At 36.1% G+C, this 23,276-nt stretch overlaps 1 protein-coding gene across 2 annotated transcripts in view; it reads left to right on the top strand.

Annotated features, from left to right (window-relative positions):
• Positions 1 to 22,975, top strand: part of ITGA1 (integrin subunit alpha 1) — an 80,822-nt gene extending 57,847 nt beyond the window's left edge. The window contains exons 13-30 of one of the 2 annotated variants that reach the window (XM_040580853.1): positions 207 to 350; positions 1,748 to 2,002; positions 2,437 to 2,567; positions 3,993 to 4,156; positions 4,347 to 4,483; positions 5,460 to 5,570; positions 6,114 to 6,199; positions 6,404 to 6,539; positions 7,529 to 7,609; positions 9,161 to 9,237; positions 9,948 to 10,037; positions 11,059 to 11,161; positions 12,652 to 12,765; positions 14,447 to 14,551; positions 15,700 to 15,804; positions 16,672 to 16,764; positions 18,241 to 18,357; positions 19,117 to 22,975. In XM_040580853.1, coding sequence (XP_040436787.1) covers positions 207 to 350; positions 1,748 to 2,002; positions 2,437 to 2,567; positions 3,993 to 4,156; positions 4,347 to 4,483; positions 5,460 to 5,570; positions 6,114 to 6,199; positions 6,404 to 6,539; positions 7,529 to 7,609; positions 9,161 to 9,237; positions 9,948 to 10,037; positions 11,059 to 11,161; positions 12,652 to 12,765; positions 14,447 to 14,551; positions 15,700 to 15,804; positions 16,672 to 16,764; positions 18,241 to 18,357; positions 19,117 to 19,161 — 2,094 coding nt within the window. In that variant the 3' untranslated portion in view covers positions 19,162 to 22,975. Of the gene's footprint in view, positions 1 to 206; positions 351 to 1,747; positions 2,003 to 2,436; positions 2,568 to 3,992; positions 4,157 to 4,346; positions 4,484 to 5,459; positions 5,571 to 6,113; positions 6,200 to 6,403; positions 6,540 to 7,528; positions 7,610 to 9,160; positions 9,238 to 9,947; positions 10,038 to 11,058; positions 11,162 to 12,651; positions 12,766 to 13,121; positions 13,902 to 14,446; positions 14,552 to 15,699; positions 15,805 to 16,671; positions 16,765 to 18,240; positions 18,358 to 19,116 lie in introns of those variants that run through there. The other variant, XM_040580854.1, reaches the window with a different exon arrangement.
• Positions 22,976 to 23,276: the final 301 nt, after the last annotated feature.

Raw genomic sequence — 23,276 nt, 5'->3', positions numbered from 1 at the left:
AAGAAACCTGACAACAGACCCTAAAATAGAAAACAAGCTTCAAAGACAGACAGATCAAAAAGATCTTCTAGGTAGCAAAGAAAATTTCAGCCTAATAGTTATCATTTGGTATTGTTGTAAGCGACTATAAAACAGGTCTCTGAATTGGAAATGTTACATGATGTTGCTGAATCTGTCTCTGATTTATATCTTAAATTTTCCTGCAGATTGGGTCATACTTTGGGGGTGTTATTACCACAATCGACATCAACAGGGACTCATTTATAGACCTTCTTCTTGTTGGAGCTCCTATGTATATGGGAACTGAGAAAGAGGAGCAGGGGAAAGTGTATGTTTATGGCCTGAACAAGGTAAGGATGATGTTTATTAAGCAGGAACAGAACATGCTCCTTACTGTCTTTATATTCTTATTTTAAAGAATTTGAGCTGGGGAAGATGACCTGCTGAAAACAGAGAAACATGATTTTGACAGTTGAGAGTATAATACAGATTATTTTCGACAACTTTCTTCTCAGACTCTTGTTTTCTCACCTTTTTTTCTAACAAAGTATATTATATAGATAAGCACTATATCCTGCAAGGTGCAATATGGCATACATGCAAATTTATAGGATTAATTTCCTAGCACATTTTCTTTTTACTTTAATGGCTTAGGGAACAGTAGGGCTCATCATATCCTAAAACTGTGTGCTTCAGTATCCTTGTGACTTGCTTACAAACCTAGAGCTAAACCCTATGCATCCAACAGCTTTTAAACATGTCACGACTAGATTGAGGAATACACCAGCTACAACACAGTTTCTTAATTTTGTAAGTCTCTCTTTCCAATGTCTATGCATATTTTTTCTTCTTTCTTTCTTCTTTTAGTCCACTACCATTGTGTATAGTTATAACAGTTATCAAAATATGTCCTAGCAATGATGGTCTCCTAAAATACTAGTGCAAGAAAAGGACCTGAAGAGACAGGATCTATTTGACAAGGAGCTCTTCTGGTTTTCACATGCTTGTTGCTAACAACAAATTGCTGGTAAATAGGGTTGGTGAGAAAACAAGAATTCCATATTCCCCAGTAATGTGAAGTTTGAAATTTGTTTTTCCTGTGTTTCCATTTATCCATCCCCCATTAAAGGACATGCAACAACTCCTTGCTGCTGCTAATCTCTTAACATGGAACTCATGGGACCAATCTCATGGAAATACTGGTTACATACTATACTGTATGTGTGGTTTTGGTCTAGGATGCATAGTGGACTAGAAGAATATATATATTAGGCCGTGGAGTATGAGGCTACTGAGGACGCAATTCAGTCTATATAAGAGAAATGCTGTCTTTTGTTCCAGAATAACAGTATTGCCATCTGTGATTCATCAGAAACTTGGCTTACTTCTCAGATTAAGAAAACGCCTTTGGAAGAACTCTTTACACTATCTTAAGAATGTAGTTTACTTACAGTAACATCCAAATATTGATATTATGCTTTCCTGTGAACCTATGACTTCAAGAGGTTAGATGCAGAAGCATCTAGATGCAAAAAGAGAAGGAGCAAAAATGTCTTTCCCACCCTCTGTTCAGAAAGAACAATTGAATTGTAATTACAGAATCACAGTTTCTGCAGTTACAGTCACTAGGAATGGGATGTAATTGTTTACTTTAATTCATCAGTTTGTCATCTGGACAGGAGCTCTTAAAAGCATGTGTTGCTAAAATGTTGATGGAAAACCACAAACTAAATCTGTTCTTTCACAGACAAAGTTTGAGTATCAGATGAGTCTCGAACCTACAAAGCAAACATGCTGTTCGCCATTAAAACAGGACACCTGCAAAGTTCTTAAGAATGAGCCTTGCGGTGCACGCTTTGGGACTGCGATTGCTGCAGTGAAGGATCTCAACCTAGATGGATATAATGACATCGTAATAGGTTCTCCCTTAGAGGATGATCATCGGGGAGCTGTTTATATTTATCATGGCCATGGCAACACAATCAGTAAAAAATATTCGCAGGTAAGAAGTACAACTTTACAGATTGGCAGCTGCTCTAAGCGTACATAGCACGAACCCTGTTTTCCTGATTCTTCCCAACATAGTATCAAACTGTGACTTGCCCTCTCATGACAGCTTCTTTTTTAAAAAGCTCTGTACTTTTAAATTCATACTGATTTAACTGAATGTGACTCTAACATTGTTAGAAAATATATCTGCATGTTTTTATTAGAAACCTTCTGATATGTTCTGTACAGACAGAAAAGTAGTTGTCTTGCAATTCTGAAAATTTATAGCATGTTCATCACTATGGTAACTCTTTTAGGAGTATTGTAAAGAAAATTTTAATATATTGAACGAGTGTAAAAGCCATCTAACTTCCAACAAATGTGTCTTGAATGTCGTTCTAAAATCCTTCAATATGAACTGCATAAACCTCTTAATGCTTTTCACAGCGTATTGCATCAGGTGGAGATGGCGAAAAGGTGAAATTTTTTGGCCAGTCTGTGCATGGAGAAATGGATTTAAACAATGATGGTCTGATCGATGTCACCATTGGAGGCCTTGGTGGGGCTGCCCTCTTCTGGTATGGATGCTCACAGCAGCTGTCAGGCCAGAAAATAAATATTTGTCTTAGGATACCGATGTAAATTTCATGCCCTACTATTTGGACTGTTGTGAGGATACTGGTTTCAGCTCATGCCTTGACACTGGCTGTGAATCCTCATCTTTTTTTTTTCTTTGGAGGAACAAGTAGAAAACTTAATGGATACTGGTAATAAATATAGGGATGTTTTAGAAACCTTGTTAGCCTAGTATGAAGAGCTTGTCCTCTAGACTATATTCAAGATAGAAATTGATTCCACTTGTGGCTCTAAGTAAAATAGAAAAAACTCTGTGTTCCCCTTTTCACACTATATTGCATATTCACTTAGTTAGCAATATCAAGGACAGGTTCAAATGTAAAGAGTTCACTAAAAAAATGCATTTGACTTCCCAATATGAAAACTCTAGTTTGACTCCTTAAGTCTTGGAAAAATTTTAGCTTAACTTTCTGGTTAACAGTGGATTCATTTGCTTTACAAAAGAGCATGATTCTGATGGCATAATGGGCAATATATGTATTTTTTTTTTAAGTGGGAAGAGAAAAATACTAATAAGATAAATAAACAATGTAACAAGTAAGCCCTCATTTCTAAAGCACAACAAAAACTATCTATTTGTCTCATAAGACAATTGCTAAGCCAGCTCCTTGCTTTCCCTGTCCTGCTGTTCCACACAACTCACCTGCTAGGTGATCAAGTTTGTCAAGTTTTGCTACCAGTCTCAAGCTGCCAGCTACCCCTCACCTTCATCTGATAGTTTGTCTTTCTAAAAGGTCCTTGTGTGAAAGCAATGAGATGCCCCTTCACTGCATTGTTTGATCACAAATCTGCAGAAAGCTATTTTGCCAGCTAAATTTTCTGCTGGTTTAGTAGGCTGATAAAACCTCTCTGGAGGCCAAAGGGAACTGAGCCAGAGTGAAAAGAGAGGCAAGAATGCATTGCAGGAACAGGGGCAAAGGGGAATTAACGTGAAGCAAATTGGTGGTGAATCTCAGCCTGTTTATTTACCCATAGCCTAAGAGATGGCACACTACCCTCCAGCTCATGTATAATAATATGTTTATCTGTGTATACCCTCAACAATGGGTCTGGGCCTTCAGTCGCTTTTAAAATGAGACTGACTCCACAGAGTTGCTTAAATGCTTTTGGAAATATTTCCTTTCCTCTGGTATCTGTTCTGAAACAAGTACAGCACTGTGAAGAAACCCTGTGACCGTTTTCTCTGTAATTTTTCACTGGTGCTATGGTTAATTACTTGTCTAGACCATCACATGTGTGTATTTTAATGTTGAATTTTATATTTGTATTATATAAGATGTTGCACATTTTATAAGTTCATTTTAAGTTAAAAAAAACCTTGCTGCTATCATTTCCAAAGCACTTTCTTTCTTCATGTTTTTGTTAAGGTCCCGTGATGTGGCTGAAGTAAATGTTTCCATGCAATTTACACCCAAAAGCATCAATATCCAACAACAAAATTGTCAGATAAATAAAAGAAAAACAATATGCATAAATGCCACTATTTGTTTTAAGACCAGACTAAAGTCAAAGGAAGATACATTTGAATCCAGTAAGTAGATAAGTGCTAAGCTATGGAATCTTTACGCTACAAAACTGCTATGCTCGCATTCATTTATTTCTCCGGAAGTAGAAATCAACTCTTTTAAATTCACTATTCAAAGTGCATTTAAGGTACTTCAGGAAAAAAGAATGTATAGAGGCAAATTGGTTCATAATATTGATCTCAACTTCCTTTGCAGGTCTGCAGTATTGGATTACTCTTGACTCACAAAGACAAATACCTCGAAGCTTGTTTGCAGAAAGCCATGAGAGGAAAATGCAAAAAAATATAACTGTCAAAGGGTCAGAATGTATTAAACATAACTTCTACATGTTGGCAAGTAAATCATTTAAAGTGTTTTTCTCATGTTATCATTATAATAACCCAAATGTATTCCATTAATTGTAAACTGGACAACAAAATCTGCATCCTGAATTAGTCTTAAGAAGCGTATGTGAAATTTACTGACTACTTAGGATGTATAAATTTGTATATGTGTATATATATACATACAAAAAGCTTTACTTACATGTACAGTCTGTTTACTGTTGTCTCTTTGTGTCTGTCTTTAAGAAAAAGCATAACACAGTGGAAGCAAGCATCTATTGTGGCTAGTAGTTTAGGTGCATTCAAAACTCAGCAGAGGCATGTGTGCGAGAAGTCTAGTTTGCATATTGCAACAATTTCTCCTACTAAAATATAGTTTAAAACCTTGCAAATTAGCTTTGGGATGGAGTAGACTTTTCCAGTGCAAAACAGAAATTAAATTAGAAACTGTGAGAACCAAGTTTCCCAGATTGTAACTAATGTGCAGAGTGAATGGAGATGTATATTGTAAGCTACTGGCATTTGAAATGTTTAGTGACTTTACAGTTGTGTCATAGTTCAAAACTCATGATGAATGATGCAGAATTTGGTTGAATATACATCCAGCAGCAGGCCTAGGTTTGACCTCACATGATGTGACACCACTGCTGTTTGTCTTACTGATCCTTTAAGCACAACTAAAAGTAAAGTCTATGAGTTGACTGTTCTGAGACATTCTTAAATGAAGCTGTGTTGGATATGCTTAGGCCATGTGACATTTTTATGATGAGATGAGATACACAAAAGCATTAGTAGAGATTTATATGGTTCGGCTTGCACATTAAATGCTTTATCATCAATCGCAAGCATGCAAATGCTTCTCTAGCAAGGATGGCGACAGTGTGACTGAAAAATATTTTACCTCAGCATTGTTTAGGTTTTTTTAACCTCCTTAGATATTAATGTGAATGTCCATAACAGCAGTTTTGTTTTCTTTATGTTCTAGGATAAGCCTGACTTTCAGGACTCTGTAAAGGTTTTGCTGGAGTTCAATTTTTCTGATCCAGAGAGTGGGCCTGTTCTCGATAGCAACCTGCCAAATTCAGTATCTGAATATGTAAGTCAGCAAGATTCTGTATTAATAACCAAATTATTTAAGGTAAAATTCATAGCCCACATAAGAGCTGAAAGTATTGTCCACAAATTGGCTAAAGAGGGAGGATTGTTGAGCCTGTCGAGATGTCTCCTCTAAATGTGTCTTTGGGAGTGAGAAGCTTGGGAACCAGCCTGGGGTTTTAAAGCTGTTGAGAGTTAACTGAAGATAGAAGAGAGTACAAGCAATTTTATTGTCATTTTTTACATAACTAGAGCAGGAAAATGTTAGTCATTTACTTTGATGGTGCTTGGCATCATTCATACTTCTACTGTTGCCTCTTTTTCTAACCTAAATGAATCACTTTGAAGGGAATGAGTAGAAAGCTTATGTTTCACCTGTGAGTTTTACGGGGTGTTGGCATGTTTAGCTGATTAATATTAGGGAAGACTTCCTTGACTGTCAAACAGGAGACCTTATATAAAATTAGATAATGAATTAAAATTCACATATTTAATTTGAATCCTAAATGTAATAAAATTGATAATAAAAATACTATTGTTGCAGATTCCTTTCACGAAAGATTGTGGAGCCAAAAATAAATGCATTTCAGATCTTGTTCTGAATGTAAAAGCAAGCATAGCTGGAGACAGGTAACTACACTGGGTTTATTATATCATTTGATATCTGTACAAAATTCATATGTTAAATTATAAATTCTCTTGTCTAATAAGGTAATGCTGTGTCATAACTTCTAAATCAGAAACAATATATTCCAGACACTGAAAGAAGTTCCTCTTTATGTTAAAAATAGATTCAAAAGTTGAGAGGTCCAACATTCTTAACTTATTTTACAGCTCTTCTCCATTCATTGTAAAGTCACGCAATGATAAGTTCACCATCCAGCTCTCCGTGAAGAACAAGAAAGACAGTGCCTATAATACCAGAGTTTTGGTTCAATATTCTCCAAATATTATTTTTGCTGGCATCGAGGTAGGAATTTTTCACATTACCATATTTATCATAACCTATATTGCTAGAGAGATCTTGAGAAAGCCTTTTTAGTAAGCCTGAATTTCACTGCTCGGGCATCATCTCTGTTGATTGGAAGAGATTCCCTGGGAGTGTTGTCCTCACTTATGCCTCTAAAAGAATGTATTTATCTTGACCTGTATACACTCTTGCCTAGCCTCTGTTAACTACAGACTAAAGTTTCATAATGACATTTAGACAGCAAGTGCCTGCATCTCAGATGAACATCAGCACCATGAATCATTTGTACAATTGTAGAGCCAGAAATGCTTTGTTATTTGTCAGTACAGCTCCTGAGCCTCTAGAATTCTCCTTTTGCATGTGTATAGAAAAAGCACTGTCTTGGTAGGGTAGCATAGATCAGTGCATGTCTCATCCGTATCTCAGACAACATTTCCAAAGTAGCTGTTTTTCTGCCTCCCTCAGCAGGTATACTATGGATGCACCTCAGTTCAGGTGGGAAACATCAGGAGAAGTTTGTTTTCTATGAGCAGTCCTGATGTTGCACATTAGAATTCAGGGATCCATAGGACTGTTGCTGACCCTGCGGCAAGAGTTTACGGAGTATGATTTTTTCAATAACTTTTATTGTCAAGTTAGGAACACATTTACAAAATCACATGTAAAAACTGTGTGCTCATACATACGTTGATCTGCTAGACCCCATGACTAATTTGCATGGCATCCACTTTGTATATAATTGCTAATGTTCCAAACACGTTCACTGGAAGGGAATAATTGCTACTAATTGATGCAGATGTCCATAGGTGAAAATTGTTTTGTAGTTGTGGGTTTCTATTCTTGTTCCAGTTTAATTAAGGCTTTGTGTCTTACAGTGCTTTGATGATGAAAAGCAGCAGTGGTACACATGTTCAACATGCCATTGTTGCTTAATCGAAATTTAAAGAGAGTTTGCACAAGGTCATGATTTCACTTTCTTTTTGCTTTAGGGTATACAGAAAGATAGCTGTGAATCTAGTCACAACATCACCTGTAAAGTGGGATATCCATTTCTAAAACCTGCAGAAGAGGTAAAAAGACCTGCATGCAAATTCTCTTTGCTTCATATTGTTCTAAGGCCAGGCCAGTCCCTATCACTTCTGAATATTTTTTCTGTTGTGTTCACCCCAAAACCTGTCCATGCATGTTTCCCAAGCTATCCTTGACATAAACGGCACTAAGGCAGATAGGGAAATATCAGATCTTTAGTACCTGGGCAGTCAGCTGCGGTATGTGAGGAGGTAATAGGTGCCTATTGCCATCTGACACTGTCAGAAGGCAAGTAGCACACCTGGTCAGACAGGTCTGCTCCAGGAGTGTAGGGTAATTGGTCAGGATGTACTGATAAGACATTAGATACTGTGGCTTTCCACCGGATGGAGTCTGTGACTTTATTTTGTATGTAAAATTCAGTCCGTTAGTTGAAAAGAGAATACGCTGGTATGTGGAAATGTTACCCTGGATCTGTCAAAGCCAAGCATCAAGACTTCACCTCTGCTCAGTATGGAATGAGTTTTTTTTCCAGCAAGCAGTGCACTTAAAATCAAGCCCCAGCTTGAACAGCTCTACTGATAAGTCTGTATCTCCTGCTGAAACAGAGACAGATGTTCCTCTGTCATCTCTGTATTGAAGATGCATAACAGAAGGACCATCAGGAGAGACGTCCCCTTATATTCCCTCCCACATACACATTCCAGCTTGTGTCTTGAACTTGTAGGGTTAAGTCAACAGCATGCTACTTTCTTGCAGCCAAGTAAACATTCTAACCGATGTCAGTGCCCACAATCTCCACTCCCTGCTTTACTGAGTATTTCACATTTTCCTTTTGTGCTTTGATTGTTAGTTCATCTGTAGCTATAGATCCCGAAATTTAGAAATTTCATACTCGCCTTTGCAATCAGAAATCAATAAATCTCTGACTCATTTATAAGCAAGCCTAATACATTCCTTTTTAAACCATCTTCCTGGCTCTTTTTTTTTTTATATGAAGAAATACCTGTAGATAGATAGATAGATAGATATACATTTTATATATATATATATATAAAAAATATAATATATATAATGAGTAGGGAATTTTTGTGAGATCTGGTAGTTGTTTATTTGCATTATAAACATGTATTTATGTTCAGTATTCTAGGTGGTTTACCATGTATTGAGATTCCAGCAGCATTCTATAGACAGCTCATTTCCACTGTAAATTGCCAGGTTTTAAAGCTTTGTTTCTTCCTCATTAGATTAAAAAAAAAAAATGTTTTGATAAACTGCTTGCAAGACCAGTTGGTTTCTGTTAAGGATTATTTAGCTATGTATTTCTAATATACTATATAGTAAGTTTTACTGAGGCTTCTCAATTCTGAAAATCTCAGCTTCTGTTTAATAAGCAATAAATATTAGATTTCCTTCTTGTTTGGGACAAACTCAAAAAAGTGGATTCATTCATAGAAAAGTATTAAAATGTGAACAAAGATTCCATAGATGAAAGTAGCGCAGTTGCTCATTTGTCATCAGATCAAACGTTATTACTGTGCTTTTATTATTTTTTCTCCCTTTTAAAATGTGTAATGTATTTCTCTAAACAGATTTCCTTTAAAATATCATTCCAATTCAATGCATCATATCTCCTGGAAAATGCTACTGTTCATGTGTATGCAACAAGGTTAGTTGCATTCATTACTTGCTTACCTTCAGATTTTTAATTGGTTTTTTTTCCCCTTAGAATGGTCTACAGCTTTGTGTTTCATAGTAAAACAAAGACGACTTTTCTGAACTCAGAAGTGCTAAACAATCTATATAGCCGGCATCTTTACAGATGTACTTGGTCCAACAGTGGATGGAATAGACTAAATAAACAGCTGTTTATAGTAAGCCTGGGAGTCACAAATTAGTCACAATTTCCAGTAGGTTTACCTTCAGAAAGGGTTTATTCTCTTACAAAATCAGTGAATACTTTTGCATGAATCACAGTTTATGCTATATGAAAAGGTCTGGCCTTCAAAGAGCAAGAGCATTGCAAAAGTGATCTGTGATAAAGGAATGCATTTGCCCTCAGTGCTTGCTCCCCCTGCAAAATCCAGGGATGGTGTGAGAGCAGTGGCCCTTAATTGATCCATTTTCATTAAGTCAACTGCAATCTATATATTTAACAAAGATGCATTTCTGAGCTGGAACTGGTGCAGGACTTAACTTTTTATTTAGTGGAAATAATATTTTGAATTTATTTTTAGGAGATAGTAATTAACTGGAAATAATAGTGTGTTTTCATACCCAGAGATGTAGGTATTTCGTTTTCTTAAGATCCATTCCTACCTAGTAGTCATGTTGCATCTGCACACTCTGGTCTGAGTGGCGTATGTTGTTTTATTTTAGTGACAGTGAAGAACCACCTGAGACCTTGAGTGACAACAGAGGACATGTTACAATTCCAGTAAAATATGAAGTAGGATTAATATTTGTAAGGTATTGATGCTTTTTTGTACTTCTATTTGCTAACACAGTGAATAGTGGGTGTTTAAAGAGGGTATCGTATTGGTTTTGTTGTTGAGCTGTGCTCAGTATCTACAAATGACAGCTTCTAGTCTGATGAACAGGAAGCACAGGCTTCACTGAAAAGAGCAATTACATGAAATGATGGTGAGTTACTGTCCCTATCTTGCTGTATCTCCGTTTTGTCTATTTAAATTTGATCTCCAGTTTGCAAGTATAACAGCAGCTTTTATTGATTCTTGTACTTTGCTCTATTCATTCAAAGGCATTTCACATAAGAAAGTAAATGCTTCCTGCTTCCTGATGGACATGAGTTTGTATCGCTATAATAGCGCACAGTGTGATGTTTGATTTCCAGCTTCCAAGATTAGCCTAACTTAGATTCTCAGGGTTTTGGTTTTTTTAATCAGTTCAGACATAAACATTAATGTAGGTCTTGTAGTACTTGTTATTTTCAGAAATAGCCAGAATTCAGTTAAATTCCACCCCTGAAAAACATAAATATTATTAGTAGACTGCATTGCATAGTGTACAGGTGTAAATAATTAAGTGAAATTAATTTTGGATGCATTTCCTGGTTCAAATCCAGTCTTCGTTTGTCCCATAAGGAATAAGGTTGAAATTAGAACATGCTGGGTTTATTCTGCTTTTACTTGGTTCTGTCTTTTATAGAACCCTGCTTGTTTCACATGGCAATGCTCAGGATAAGGGACTGCACAGCTAGAATAAGAACAGCAAAAGTGGGCCCTGAAGTATTATTTTGGGGAACAATATTTGCTCATTTTGTAGTTTTATCTGAACAAAACATTTAAAACATAAATAATAAAAAGTGAGTCCTACTAAGAAAATGGATGATTTGAACTTCAGTGGAAGTAGCAGTGCACTTTTAATTGCAAGACTAGTCCTGGAAAAGACCTATATTATTAACTGCTGGAGTTTTTATGAAGTTTGTGTGCTTATTGAGGTTTTTGTGTGTTTTTCTTTTAACCCACAGTGTTTTCAAAGAGCACCATGTTATAATTGCAGCAAATGATACTCTCCCTACTGCTATTAACACAACAGAGCAGATTGGGGATGAAGTTACTCTGCATTATAGGGTAAGAAACAATTAAAAGTGTATGATATAGGTACTGGCTTAATTTTTTATTTTTCATTTCATTTGAATTGCTTAATGTGATAGCATATAGCACCTATGCAATATGTTAAACCTTGTACATGGGTATTTTGTGCTTAACACCTTTTTTTTTTCTTGCTTGCTTTGGAATAAGGTGAGTCGGAGGTTCTCAGAGTGGTCCACCTCTGCAGAATAGTTCTGGTGTTTTTTAGAGCTGCTGCCCTCAGCAGGGGAAAGAAAGCATGTTACATGAGAACTTAACCTATGTTCATTGCAGTTTAGAACGGGTACTTCTAAAATTCAGTCAGCTTTGAAAAAGGCAAATGCCATGCCCCAAGAATGTTGTCTTCCTAATGGAAGGAATACTGCAAGCTATAATCAGTTGGAAGAGATATTTAATGGACTAGAGGCCCAGCCTCAAGTTGCAGTAGGACTGAATTTAGTTATCTTGAGAGCAGCCTTGTTCCCCAGTGTCAAATTCAAAGCTGAACAAGGGTCCTGTATAAAAAGAATAAAAGTCTGTATCAACTTCTATCTGTAAAAAATGGGGCATGGGAAAGTTCTTGCTTTCACTAAATAGCAATAGCAAAGGGTTTTTTCTGTTTTTTAGCCCAAATATAGTGTTTTACTCAGCGACTGTTCTTAGTTGAAGCGTTCAAATCCAGTAATCTCAAAGCTTTTGTGGATGTTTAAGGCATTATTCATCAAATTTCAAAATCTTTGCTTTCTGAATGTGAAAGCTGGTAAACTGCAGAGCATACCACTTACGATCTTGTGAGCAAAACTCATCTCTACAACCAGCTTGTCACAGATGAGTAGTCAGAAGAACAAAGTTAAACAGGTTTTTCAATTTTTATTAAGCTCATCCACTTCAGAGAAAAGATCACCAATTCACCTACGAGCAATTCCACCTAGGTGTTTTCTCCATCCTCAGCCCTGGCAAGCCTGTTCAGAAGGAGCAGCAACTTACAGATATGTCCTGTGATCTTCAGGAGGGAAGATCAGAGGGAAGAGGAGCAGATGAGTAGGAGGGCTGTTGCCTAAGCAGACCTAAGGAGGAACCAGCAGGAGCAACCGCTACTGCAATGGCTCCTCTCCCATCTTGAAGCTTTATGAAATAACATTAATAAAGGCTTTATTAAAAATTGAAATGAAATTGCCTTAGCTAGAAGTCCCAGATGATAAAAGGATACAGTAAACAAGATAACAAGAAGGCATTTATGTCAGAATGGCCCCTTTCATCCTGTTCATTTGATTTCCTTCAGTAAGAGCATTGTATTACCAAAGACCACAGAAGAATGTGTCTCCTTATTCACAACAGGCTGTTCTCAGGGAAAGAGTACATCAAACCAGGTTTTGCATAACTGATTGTGGAAACATAAAAAACCACAGAGGGAAAGGAAAAAAACTCACAACCAAATACCAACAAAATAAGGAAAGTACTCATCAAAATGTTTTTCTTTTTTTTTATAGATTGAAAAAGGTGAACACTTTCCAATGCCAAACCTCACACTGCAGATCTTATTTCCCAATGTAACAGCAGCCAAGAACACTCTTCTCTACCTTACTGCATTGTCACATTCTCAAGTAAGCTAGAAATTCATATTTCTGTGATTAATTTACATTTTGGAAATTCCTTTGTTGGAAGGAACTGCAAAATGCAAACATTTGGGATTATGCCTCTCTTCAAGGTAGATACTGCTTTTAGTATCTAAGATGCTAAGAGAAGATGCTAGTGTTTTAAGAGCATGTACAGATGTGCATAAAAAGACAAGTTTTTTTAAAAGGAAACAAGCAAATCTAAAATTGTGTTGAACAATAACTGGACTATAACAAGGTTAATTTTATAAATTTCCAAGTGATGAGAGGTCCAGACTGAGGTATGAGTGACACAAGTTTCTTTCTTAGTTTTGCCTACTGAGCCTGTTTATCTCCATTGTCAGCAGCGCCTATTGCAAATGCTCTAGTCCTGCTATGTACATCTAGAGCTCAGTCTCCTGTTCAGTCCTCTTCTTTTGGTTGCTGAAATTAGCCTTCCTGCATGTCTGCTCTCCAGCACTCTGGCTTCTTCCTTCTCTGGGGCTCTGAGACACCTTGAAGGGGATGGTAGGTCATTATCTTTCAAATGCTTTTCACTGCAGCCCTCATCAGAGTTTTTCTGTTTCATTACTCCAAAGCAGCTGAAGGAGATCACAATTCCAGCAAAGCCCTTGATTCCAGATATGTAGACATTAAAAGTAGTGCTATATCAGTGAATGGATGGCTGAAGAACCCAAATATCACTAAGTGGTGACCAAACCTCTTTTTTTTTTATTATTTTATCTTTCACTCAGAGACAGACACACAAGTGCACCTCTCTCCAAATATTTCAATTAGTTTTGAGGTGTTGCACCACTGAAAAATAAACCAAATGCTCTAAATGAAAGTTCAGTGTTCACTTTAAAACAAAAACAAAAAAAGAAATCCCCAAACTCCAAAATATTTAGTGTTTAGAATACAAAGGAATTATGTCTGTTCCTAAATTCCTTCCCCCCTTATTTTAATTCCTAGGCAATCACCATATTTGACCCAAGTTTGCACATAAAATCAACAAATCCGTGCTTTTTCTATAGGTATAATTCACCTATGGCTAGCTACACCCCAGTGATAGTAGGGTGCCAAAGTGCACTGCAGGGGATTTGCAATCCTCTTCATGCTAGCCATCTGAAAGTGAATGGCCTGACTGAAAAAAACCAAATTGCCCCCTCACCAAAGACACTGAAGGTTTTCCCAGCTGCCTTTGAAGGAGACATGGAGGTCTAACAGTGCTCCAGCACCTGCTGCCCTTCCCCGAGTACTGCAGCAGAGGCTCCTGAATCCTGCACTTAACCTGCCTGTCACTTAACCTACTGCTAAGGTAGAACCTCTGTGGATTCCCATGCAAAAGCTATTTAGCTCTTTCAATAGACAACCCTTGCTGCTTCACATAGTGGCCATCTTGCAAGAAGTTCTTGTTTCCTTCTGCAGATGTTTAAGTAGCTGAATAGAATTTAGGTTCAATTATCTCATAAAAACTCATTTTCTGTTTGAATAATTATACTTAAAATACCTATACCATCTGAATTTCCTAATCTTCACTCTTGCAATATGCAGGTTTATTGCATTTAGTGATTAGTAAATGTTAATAATGTTACTAAATATTATTAATGTTGCCTTGTTTCCAGAACATTTTTTTTAAATTGATTGCATATTCAGACACTAAGAATAATATTTTTACTTCTTCTAACAGAATGCCATCTGCCAAACTAGTTACCCTGTAGATCCCTTAAAGATCGGCACTGGTAAACCATTTGTGTTGCCAAAAATAAAAGAACCTACAAAGGATACAATTATGGTAAGCCTATGTATGGTATATATATTCATCCCAGATATTAACCCAGATATTGGAGCATAGTACTTCTGCAATAAATATATAAAAGCTTCTCTAAAACTGTATCCTATGGAAAGTCACTTTGTCTTCATAGCCTGAAAAGCCATCTTTATGTAGACTAGTTATTTAGCTACAAAACTGTATGTGGAACTGTATTTGGGGTGGATTGTTTTGAGGGTTTTTTAGGTCTAGCACATGTATAAATAATAGTAGTACATTTGATAGCTGAGTAAATCTTTGCCTTCTATATTCCCATTGCAATTAATAAATGGTAATAGTTTAAAAGCTTCTCATCTCCCTTGCAAATTTTCTAGACATCCAGTTGAAAATACTTTCGAATGCTAGCTCTCTGATCTGATAGATTTTCCATGCAACTGGTAGAAATGTATTTGATGATCCTATTTGGAAGGGATTGGCCTCTCACGTTTACACAACAGAAGAGTTGCAAAGTAATTTTGCTGCTGTACTTATGACGGCATGTCAGAGGGAAAGCCATCATATGGCCTCCTCAGCATAGCAGTACAAGCCGAGTTTCTGGTGCAGATGAAACTATTCCATATGAGAAGAGTATTTTGTCATGCTTCAGTCCTTCACAGAAGTAATAAAGGTCTAGGCTAAGCAAATGTTTCTGGAGTGTTGAACATAATTCTGCTGCCCTCCCAGCTAGAAAGTGACCCTGGGAAGTAAAGATGCTTATTTCTTCACACACTTATCCTGCCTTGCTTGGAACATACAAGTGTCCCACAATTTGAAAGGATCAAGAAACACTGCAGGGAAGCCATAGCTGTGCTGGCAAAAAACCGCTTGCTGTTATAGGCTGTACCTCCTTTATGAACTCCGCTGATGCCTTTTGCTGCATACCTACAGTAACAGAGCATCCTCAAGGCTAAGGAAGCCTGCAAAAACTGAGTGTATTCTACCACAGTATGAATATCTCAACTCATTTTATAAACTACAGTGTCATTTTTACACAAAAAGCCTCAGTGATTAATATCAGTTTAGTACTGGTGTCATAGCAAGTCTGTGATCTGTATATATCATAGTTTACATGGTTTTATTTTAGTAATGTGAAAGTCTTTTCCTATTAATTCATGCTATTTCCTTTTAAATAGGACTGTGATACATACAGCTGTGCATCTATTAATTGTGCCCTGGTCCCATCTGACATATACCAAGTGAATGTTTCATTAAGAGTATGGAAACCTACCATCATAAAAGTAAGTAAATCCCATTTGTATTCAGAATACTCTTGGGTTTGAGAAACTTAAGCCAACATTTCTAATGTTTACTAAAATGACACATTTCATTTTCTTAAGTCTCCACAGTCCCCTAGTATTTGAAATCATTTCTCTTGCTATTTTAAAATTTCCTCAATACTAAGTTACATGTATTTTATTATCCTTAAAGTAAGTACTTAGAACTTAGCAGGATTTTCAAAACATAGTAAGAGGAAACCCCTTACTTATCCTGTATTGATGGTCCTTTTTTTTAATAGCTACTGATGCATCAACAAATTCTAATTCAGCAGATGTAAGGAGGGGTATGTAGAAGCATATAATTTTTAAGTGATTTTTAATCTGGAAAGATTTTTCAAGTCTAGAAATTATTTTTTAATCAAAAAGAGCAGAGGAGAGAGTCTTCACCTCAGGGCACACCTCAATATTGTCTGATAGTTACAACAATGACCAGGCTGTGGTCCATTTTTCTCAGCTGATAGATTTCTGATACTGAGTTCCTGTTTTGTCTCTTTGGTTTTGTCTGTAAAATAACAGGACAGGAGTGGAGATACAGCAGAATTTTAGGAAGCCTGAATCTGTCCCTGGGTCCAAAGTAGTATTCCAGGATTAATTATTATTTCTTCAAAATCTCTGCTCTCTATTCTTTGAAAGCTTTATTGCTGTCTTGTAAACAGTGATGTGTGTGTGTTGAAGGTGGCACACATGAACAGCTCCATTGAATTTCACATTTCTCAGCACCTCCAAAAACCTTAGCATTAAGTTTTGCTTTCACCCTTCTCATTTCTATGAAGCTTTCTACCTCAAACTATCTAACTGTAAACCATAGCCATGTCTGTCTTCTTCCAGGCAAGTATTCACAGCTTAACCCTTGTTGTGAAAGCGTTACTTAGGAGTGAGAACTCATCACTGATTTTGAGAAATGACCATCAAAAACTAGAGGTAATAACATGATAGTTCATGGATTTATTCTTCATAGGATTTATTGTGCTACTGAATCATCAGTTTTCATTTATTACTAGTGAATTGATTGTTACCTATTGTAATGTATTATCCTGCTCTAAATAAAAGTGATTTCATATTACAGTAGAAATGTCAGAATTAGTCAGATGATACCAAAATCCCATTGCCGACCAGTGTATCTGGGTGAGAAGTACTGTCTGAAGTACTTCTGCCTGTAGCAGGATAAATGCTTCTTGCATCTGTATAAATTAAAATTATAATTTAAATTATTTTAAGGAATGGATAGTATTATTTAAATTGTCCTGGGTCATTTAGAAGTACATTGTATTTTATTTATTATTTCTTTCCACTTCATTACCCAGGATATCAGTTTGAAACAGGATCTTTTATTTTTCAGAAGTTCCCTGTCATTTTCTTAGATAAGAAAGTATATAACAACATAGCAGTGGTGTCAAGTATCAAGACAAATGTCTTTAATTTTGTTAGAAATTTAATTTATTTTTTAATACTCTTTATTCCAAAAGATTTATAGTGGTTAATGCATTGTTTTTCTGTGATAACTTGTACATGCAGGAACTTATTTATAACACTGTTCATTTTTAAGTAAATGTCTTATTATGTGTCATTATTGTTAACACCCCCAAAATTTAAAGCAAAGTAATATTCAGTGTGAATTACATCTTGTGCAAAATATTTTTGGAAATACAAACATCACAGGTCAACAATTATCTGTTATTGTATCCAGGCATTTCTTTTAAGTGATAGATTAAAATTCAATCTAGGTGTGAAAACACAGCTGAAATGTTTGCAGATAATGAGAGCTGCCTTTACAAACCAGGAAATTTCAGAATAAACTTTTTTAAAAACATAACTTAAAACTGAATTTTTAGTGTGGAGCTCTTCAATGCTTTTTTGAACTATAAAGTTGTTCCTCTAAAAAATTCTTAAGTTAAAATAACTCAAACTTCTATATATTCATATGTATTTAAATGTGAATATTCCTTATTTCAGTTTATTTTACACCAGATAGGCCTGATTTAAAATAAAATTAGTATCTACACAGCCCTGTACTCTTACTTTATTTATTTGATTTAGAAGCATGTTAATCACTGCCACCTTTCAGGGAGGCAGACACCGAGTGATAAAGAATATACTGAAAAGACTTCCTAACATATACTTTGACTACTCATGGGTTTGGTCCTGTATGCTTCATGACAATGATTACCAACTTATAGCAGGCCAACTCTCATGAAATTAATGGGTATACAAAGTGCAAGATATTATGTAAATACAGTGTTGCATGTTGGAGATTATTTTCTCAATTTCCTCCGACAAATTCTTATACTTAGAATGCAGTGGTACCCTGGAAAATCACTGCATAGTGATAACATTCATGCTTCATTGATATTTTAGAAGGACAAGTTATTTATTGCTTACATTCTGAACACTTTGCAGACCATGGTTAAGATTTCCAAAGAACTCCCACCAGGGACAGTCCCCTTATGGGTTATCCTCCTGAGCATCTTTGCTGGACTCTTGATTCTTGCACTGCTTATATTTGCTTTGTGGAAGGTAAGCTGCATCTTCTTGTCTTCATGAAATTAAAAAAATATGATTAAATACTCTGCCATGTCCTTCTCATAACTAAGAATCTCACAGACAATATTATCTAATAAGTAGAGTGAAATGTTGTAGAAATTACTAAATAATAACGCTACATTGTTCTGTTCTGTAACATGCAGTGCTAACCAGTTGAAACCTGTATTTCCAGTACATTATAAAAAGAAAACCAAAAAGATATTTTACTACGATTAAGGGATTTTTAAGGGGTTTTTATTTAGCTTTGGCTGTGGCTTTTGATAACCAGGTTTTCTCTTTGTGCAAGATGATAAGTGGTGTAAGTATTGCCACAAGTGGGCACTCTTCTCCAAGATAAAATACTTGGTTCATGCTTGCATTAGATTCTAACAGTTTATAAATTTGAAAATGCATAATCTCTTGAAAAAATTCACACAAGTATAAAATAAAGTATTATATGTTCAATTGAGTACCAAATATTATTAATTGGTTTAGCCTTTGGCATTATGTGAGCATAACAATGACTCAGCAATTGCTTACTATATATTAACTGTACTCCTTTTGCTGCTTTCATCACGTCTCTTTAGTTTGTCCATTCCAGGAAAAACAATGTTGTACTTCAGTGATAAAATATGAAATGAGATTTTACTGTATCGAAAGAAGTAAAATAGTAGTAAGAACTAGCGCATGAATGCTACCAATATAGGTTGTATATTTTGAGCAGTTCTTAGTCACTTTTTTTCTCTTCTGCAGGCTGGATTTTTCAAGAGACCACTAAAGAAGAAAATGGAGAAGTAAAGATTTAAAAAAAAAAAAAAAAAAGCAGAAATTTTTGCTCAGGTCTGCCTCAAAAATGTTACTGTAAAATTATAAACTTAGATGCAGTGGTCACAATGTTTTCTAAACTCTGGTGCATTAAAAAAAGAAGAAGCAGAACAACAAGAAGCAAATCGAACACACTGGCAAAAGGATGATGCAAAGGAATAATAAACACCTTTATGGCATTTTGTGATAATTAAGGACATACTTTCAATTGTTACTTGTTTTTTGAGAGTAACTGAGCTCAAAGATTCTGATGTTTTTTAATATAGAAAATGCAGAATCATATTTTTATATACCTATGTATGTGGAGACATTTTTCTTTTTAAATTATGCAACAAGTCAGCCTGCAGCTAGCAATTCCCATCTTTTTTTATCACCTTATGATTTCAAAATGAAAAAGCATCATTTTCAAAATTTGCTCCTTATGTCAGTTCTGTGAAAGCAGACTGTCAGTTCATGAAGCAAAATGTGCAAACTTTGAGAATGCACCAGATACTGTATGCTAACTGATGTAATGACAATTCAGAAGAGAGAAGCACCTGCAGAATTTTGGGTGAAAATTACAGAAATCTTGAACTTCTCTTTCTTCTTGTTTTAGTGTGTCCAGCTGAACGCAGGATACCCCAAGAAAGGTATTTTTGTGGTCAAGCAGACCATAAAGGATTGATCCATTAAATTACGTAACTGAACTTGGAATAGGTTTTTGGCAGGCCTAAAAATGTATGCACAAAACATTCAAGCCCATCTGATTGCACACTGTACTCAAATAAGCAGGGGCACAATTTGTATCTGCAAAGTGAAATGTCCATATTTATGCAGAAAATGTTTAGAGGTACCCTGAAAGTTTGACTCTTGCTGTATATCTTGGAGTAGCCAGGAGGGTGCTTCATAAACTGTCACTGTAAATGTATTGTGTAGCTATTTAAACCAATGAGTTTAAAGTGTGCAAAATGATAATTAACGAAAGAGCACAAATAGGAAATTCAGCACTGGCAAGCTTTTTCTAGTATTATAAGTCACACCTCATCTTTGTTACTTCTGAATTTAAGAAGTGATGAAGAATTTGCGTACTAAATAAGCACTTAACAAATGTTGTTTATTTTGTGTCAAAGACTTAAAGTTGATATGGGGATACACTGAAATGTAGATAGCAAAAGATTTCTTTAAGATTTTTTCTTTTCAGTTTTTTCCTTTCTTTCATGCACTTATCCTCCTTCCACAAGGGTCTCTCTCTGGGGCTCTTGAGCTGTGCCTTGTCCTTGAGAGCTTTATATATTACTTGCAGCCACACAACATTAAACAGAAGAACATGGAGGCATGCTGGCAAAGTGTGATGTTGCTTCCGCATGAGATGACTTGGTATTGATTGCCAATAGATCAGAAAATGTTGAGGAGACATACTAAGTTCTGTAAGACGTACTAGTTTGCAGAACAGCTTTGCCTTGCCGAGGAAGCCAGGAAATTTTTTGTTCCTCTTGGTATAAATGTTGCTGAAGTGAAAAAAAAAAAAAAAATCATTGAAGTTTTCCAAAAGGTTTTAACTTTGCACTGACTTTATAATAATCATGTAAAAAGCAGTAAGATATTTTATAAATTTATTTTTTTTTACCTTCAAGAAGAGACCATAGATTGGGTTGAATATGCTGGCAAGCACAGATCTGTAAGTGTGCCAGAAGGTGCTTTATTGTTTGAAAGATGCTGTCACTATCAAGTCCCTTCTCTTTACTTCTTAAATTAGAAAGTTACTGGGAAAGGCTGAGACTTGTGTGAATGAAGCAAGTAGTATTAAGTTTGAAAGTGTTTGCAGTTTCTCCTTGTGTCTGTGGGAAAGGTGTTTTTTTTCATAACAGCAGTCTGCTGAAGGTAGCAGCATGACTCAGAGGAGAGGGCAAAGCCGGCTGTGGGAACGCTGTGTGTGGCTGTGCTTTGTGGAGCCTGGGAGAGCCACCGAGTTGGTGGACTTGCTTGCTGTGCTTGTCTGCACGCCTGCAAGTGCACCCTGTCTGAAAGGGTATGAGGTGAGTTGCCGTGTTCCTGAGCACAAAAGGCAGCCTTGAATGGAAGCAAGAAAATGACGTAGAGGAGTTGCGGGTAGAATCCCTGCTTCATTTGTCGTGCAAGTTAAACAGTCCTCAAAGGAACGCAAAACCCCATTTGTTGTACAGTAAAGAAATTAATATGTGCTGAGGTGTTTTTAGTCCCATGTGAGATGCGGGTTTTATTTTACGAAGATGTATGATTTTGCCAGTTTGTTTGAGAGATTTAAACGGCACTTGCCACCATAGCATCTGAATGCCTGAGAACTGTAAATGTGAGGGGGTTTTCCTTATACTGTCTATGTAAAGGCATAGACAGTACTGTCTACTATTACAGTTTTGTAAACGAACAGAATTAGGAAGGAATTGTGACTCACCTATGCACATATAGAAAGTCTGTGGTAGCAGAGGGAATACTTATATTTATTATTATTCAGCCAGTTTGTTAACCATGAGGTAATTTTTCCTGGCTTCATAAAATTACTCACAAGTTGTGCAAGCCACACATCATTCTTATCCAGCATACTTTTAAGTGTTTCACTTTTTAGTTATAATAAGCTGTTAATCAGAGGTTTTTAATTTTCTAATGACATTTCATGTCTTATTTTAAAGCAACAGCCTAACTGAAAAAATATAAGTCAATAGAACAGTCTATCTCCCTAGATAGACTATGCAAAAATATGTATTTTGTCAATGCAAAGTGTGTTTGAGATCAGCATGCCATTCTTTTTAGACTTGCTTTGCACTGTGAAAACAGTAATAAGCTTTACATAACCACACTGCTTTCCTCTTTGTCACGATGCTTTGTCCTTTTTCATGTTTGTCCTAGTACCAGATTTTCAGTTATAATATCTATTTAAAATATATGTAAAGGAAATACCACTAAAGCACATTATTCTTACACAAGCTAGATTAGTAAAGTCACTATTTTTTATCTGTAAGAGCCTTTCCACACAGCCCTGCAAGAGCAGTCTTTTACTGCTTTTCACTATATACCACAGAAAAGCCTACTGAAAGCAATATTGTTAACATCAGGAACATCTCACTGAAATTTGGCAGGCACAGAAATATCAGTACAGCATACAATCTGTTTCGTTCCTATAAAAAGACACATTAGGGTTGTAATATGATTTTAATAACTAACAAGTAAAATGTTTTTCATTCAAATACAAGCCTGTAAAAAAAAAAATAACTTGGTGTATAATGAAAGCTTAAGCAACAGAGGGAGTCTGGCCCTGCTCAGTTCCCAACTTCAGCGCTGAAAGTCGCTAGTCTTTGAGGGAATGGACAAGCTACATTTCTATAACATAGAACTTTTCCAGTAAGGAGCAAGAGCTTTAAACCATCACTCCTGCTTCACTTTGAGGCTGTTCTAGAGTTTCTTGATCCTGTAGCTAGAATATATTAGAAAACAGCATCTACAGTAGAGCAATCTCCCTGAGCTGCTGCTTACGTTCCTGTGCTTGTCTGGTGTCACTCTAGGTCTGTACTATGAGCCCTTACCACAGACACAACCCACCTGTCCTGACCCCTTCCTTACCTGAGCCCTGTGCTGAGTCATTTTGAGCATGATGTTCCTTTTCCTGCACAGCTTTAGTCAGGGGAATCCACCTTCAACTGGAGCCAAGGGTTTTCATCTCACCTGGCACCAAGATGCTGGAGTTAGGGTCACACTCATCTAATGAATTCCACATAGTCTAATTGTTTTAACTTCTGGAATTAACTATTGTATAGATGATGATCCCATTCAAAAATAAAAGCGGAGCAAGAGGATGAGAACGTACCCTTGTTAATTATACCACTTAACAGGAATAAGAGGAAATTTGCATCCTTTTTAAGAAAATCATAGCACTGTGCACAGTATTTTCTTTTTCCTGTAAAATGATGCTATGTGTTTTATTGAATAAAAAGAAAAAAAAAAAAATCAAAGTCTAGCGAGCTTCCTTTGTCGATTGTTTGCTTTTCATTGAAATAAAATAATATAAAGGCATCTCAAATCCATCTGCCTGTCAATAGAAAGCTGTTGTAGAAATAAGCATTCTTGCACAGCCTAAG

Source organism: Falco naumanni, chromosome Z (assembly GCF_017639655.2).
Source record: "Falco naumanni isolate bFalNau1 chromosome Z, bFalNau1.pat, whole genome shotgun sequence".
Lineage (NCBI taxonomy): Eukaryota > Metazoa > Chordata > Aves > Falconiformes > Falconidae > Falco > Falco naumanni.
The sequence above is the reverse complement of the archived record's forward strand: the minus strand, read 5'-3'. Positions and strand labels throughout refer to the sequence as shown.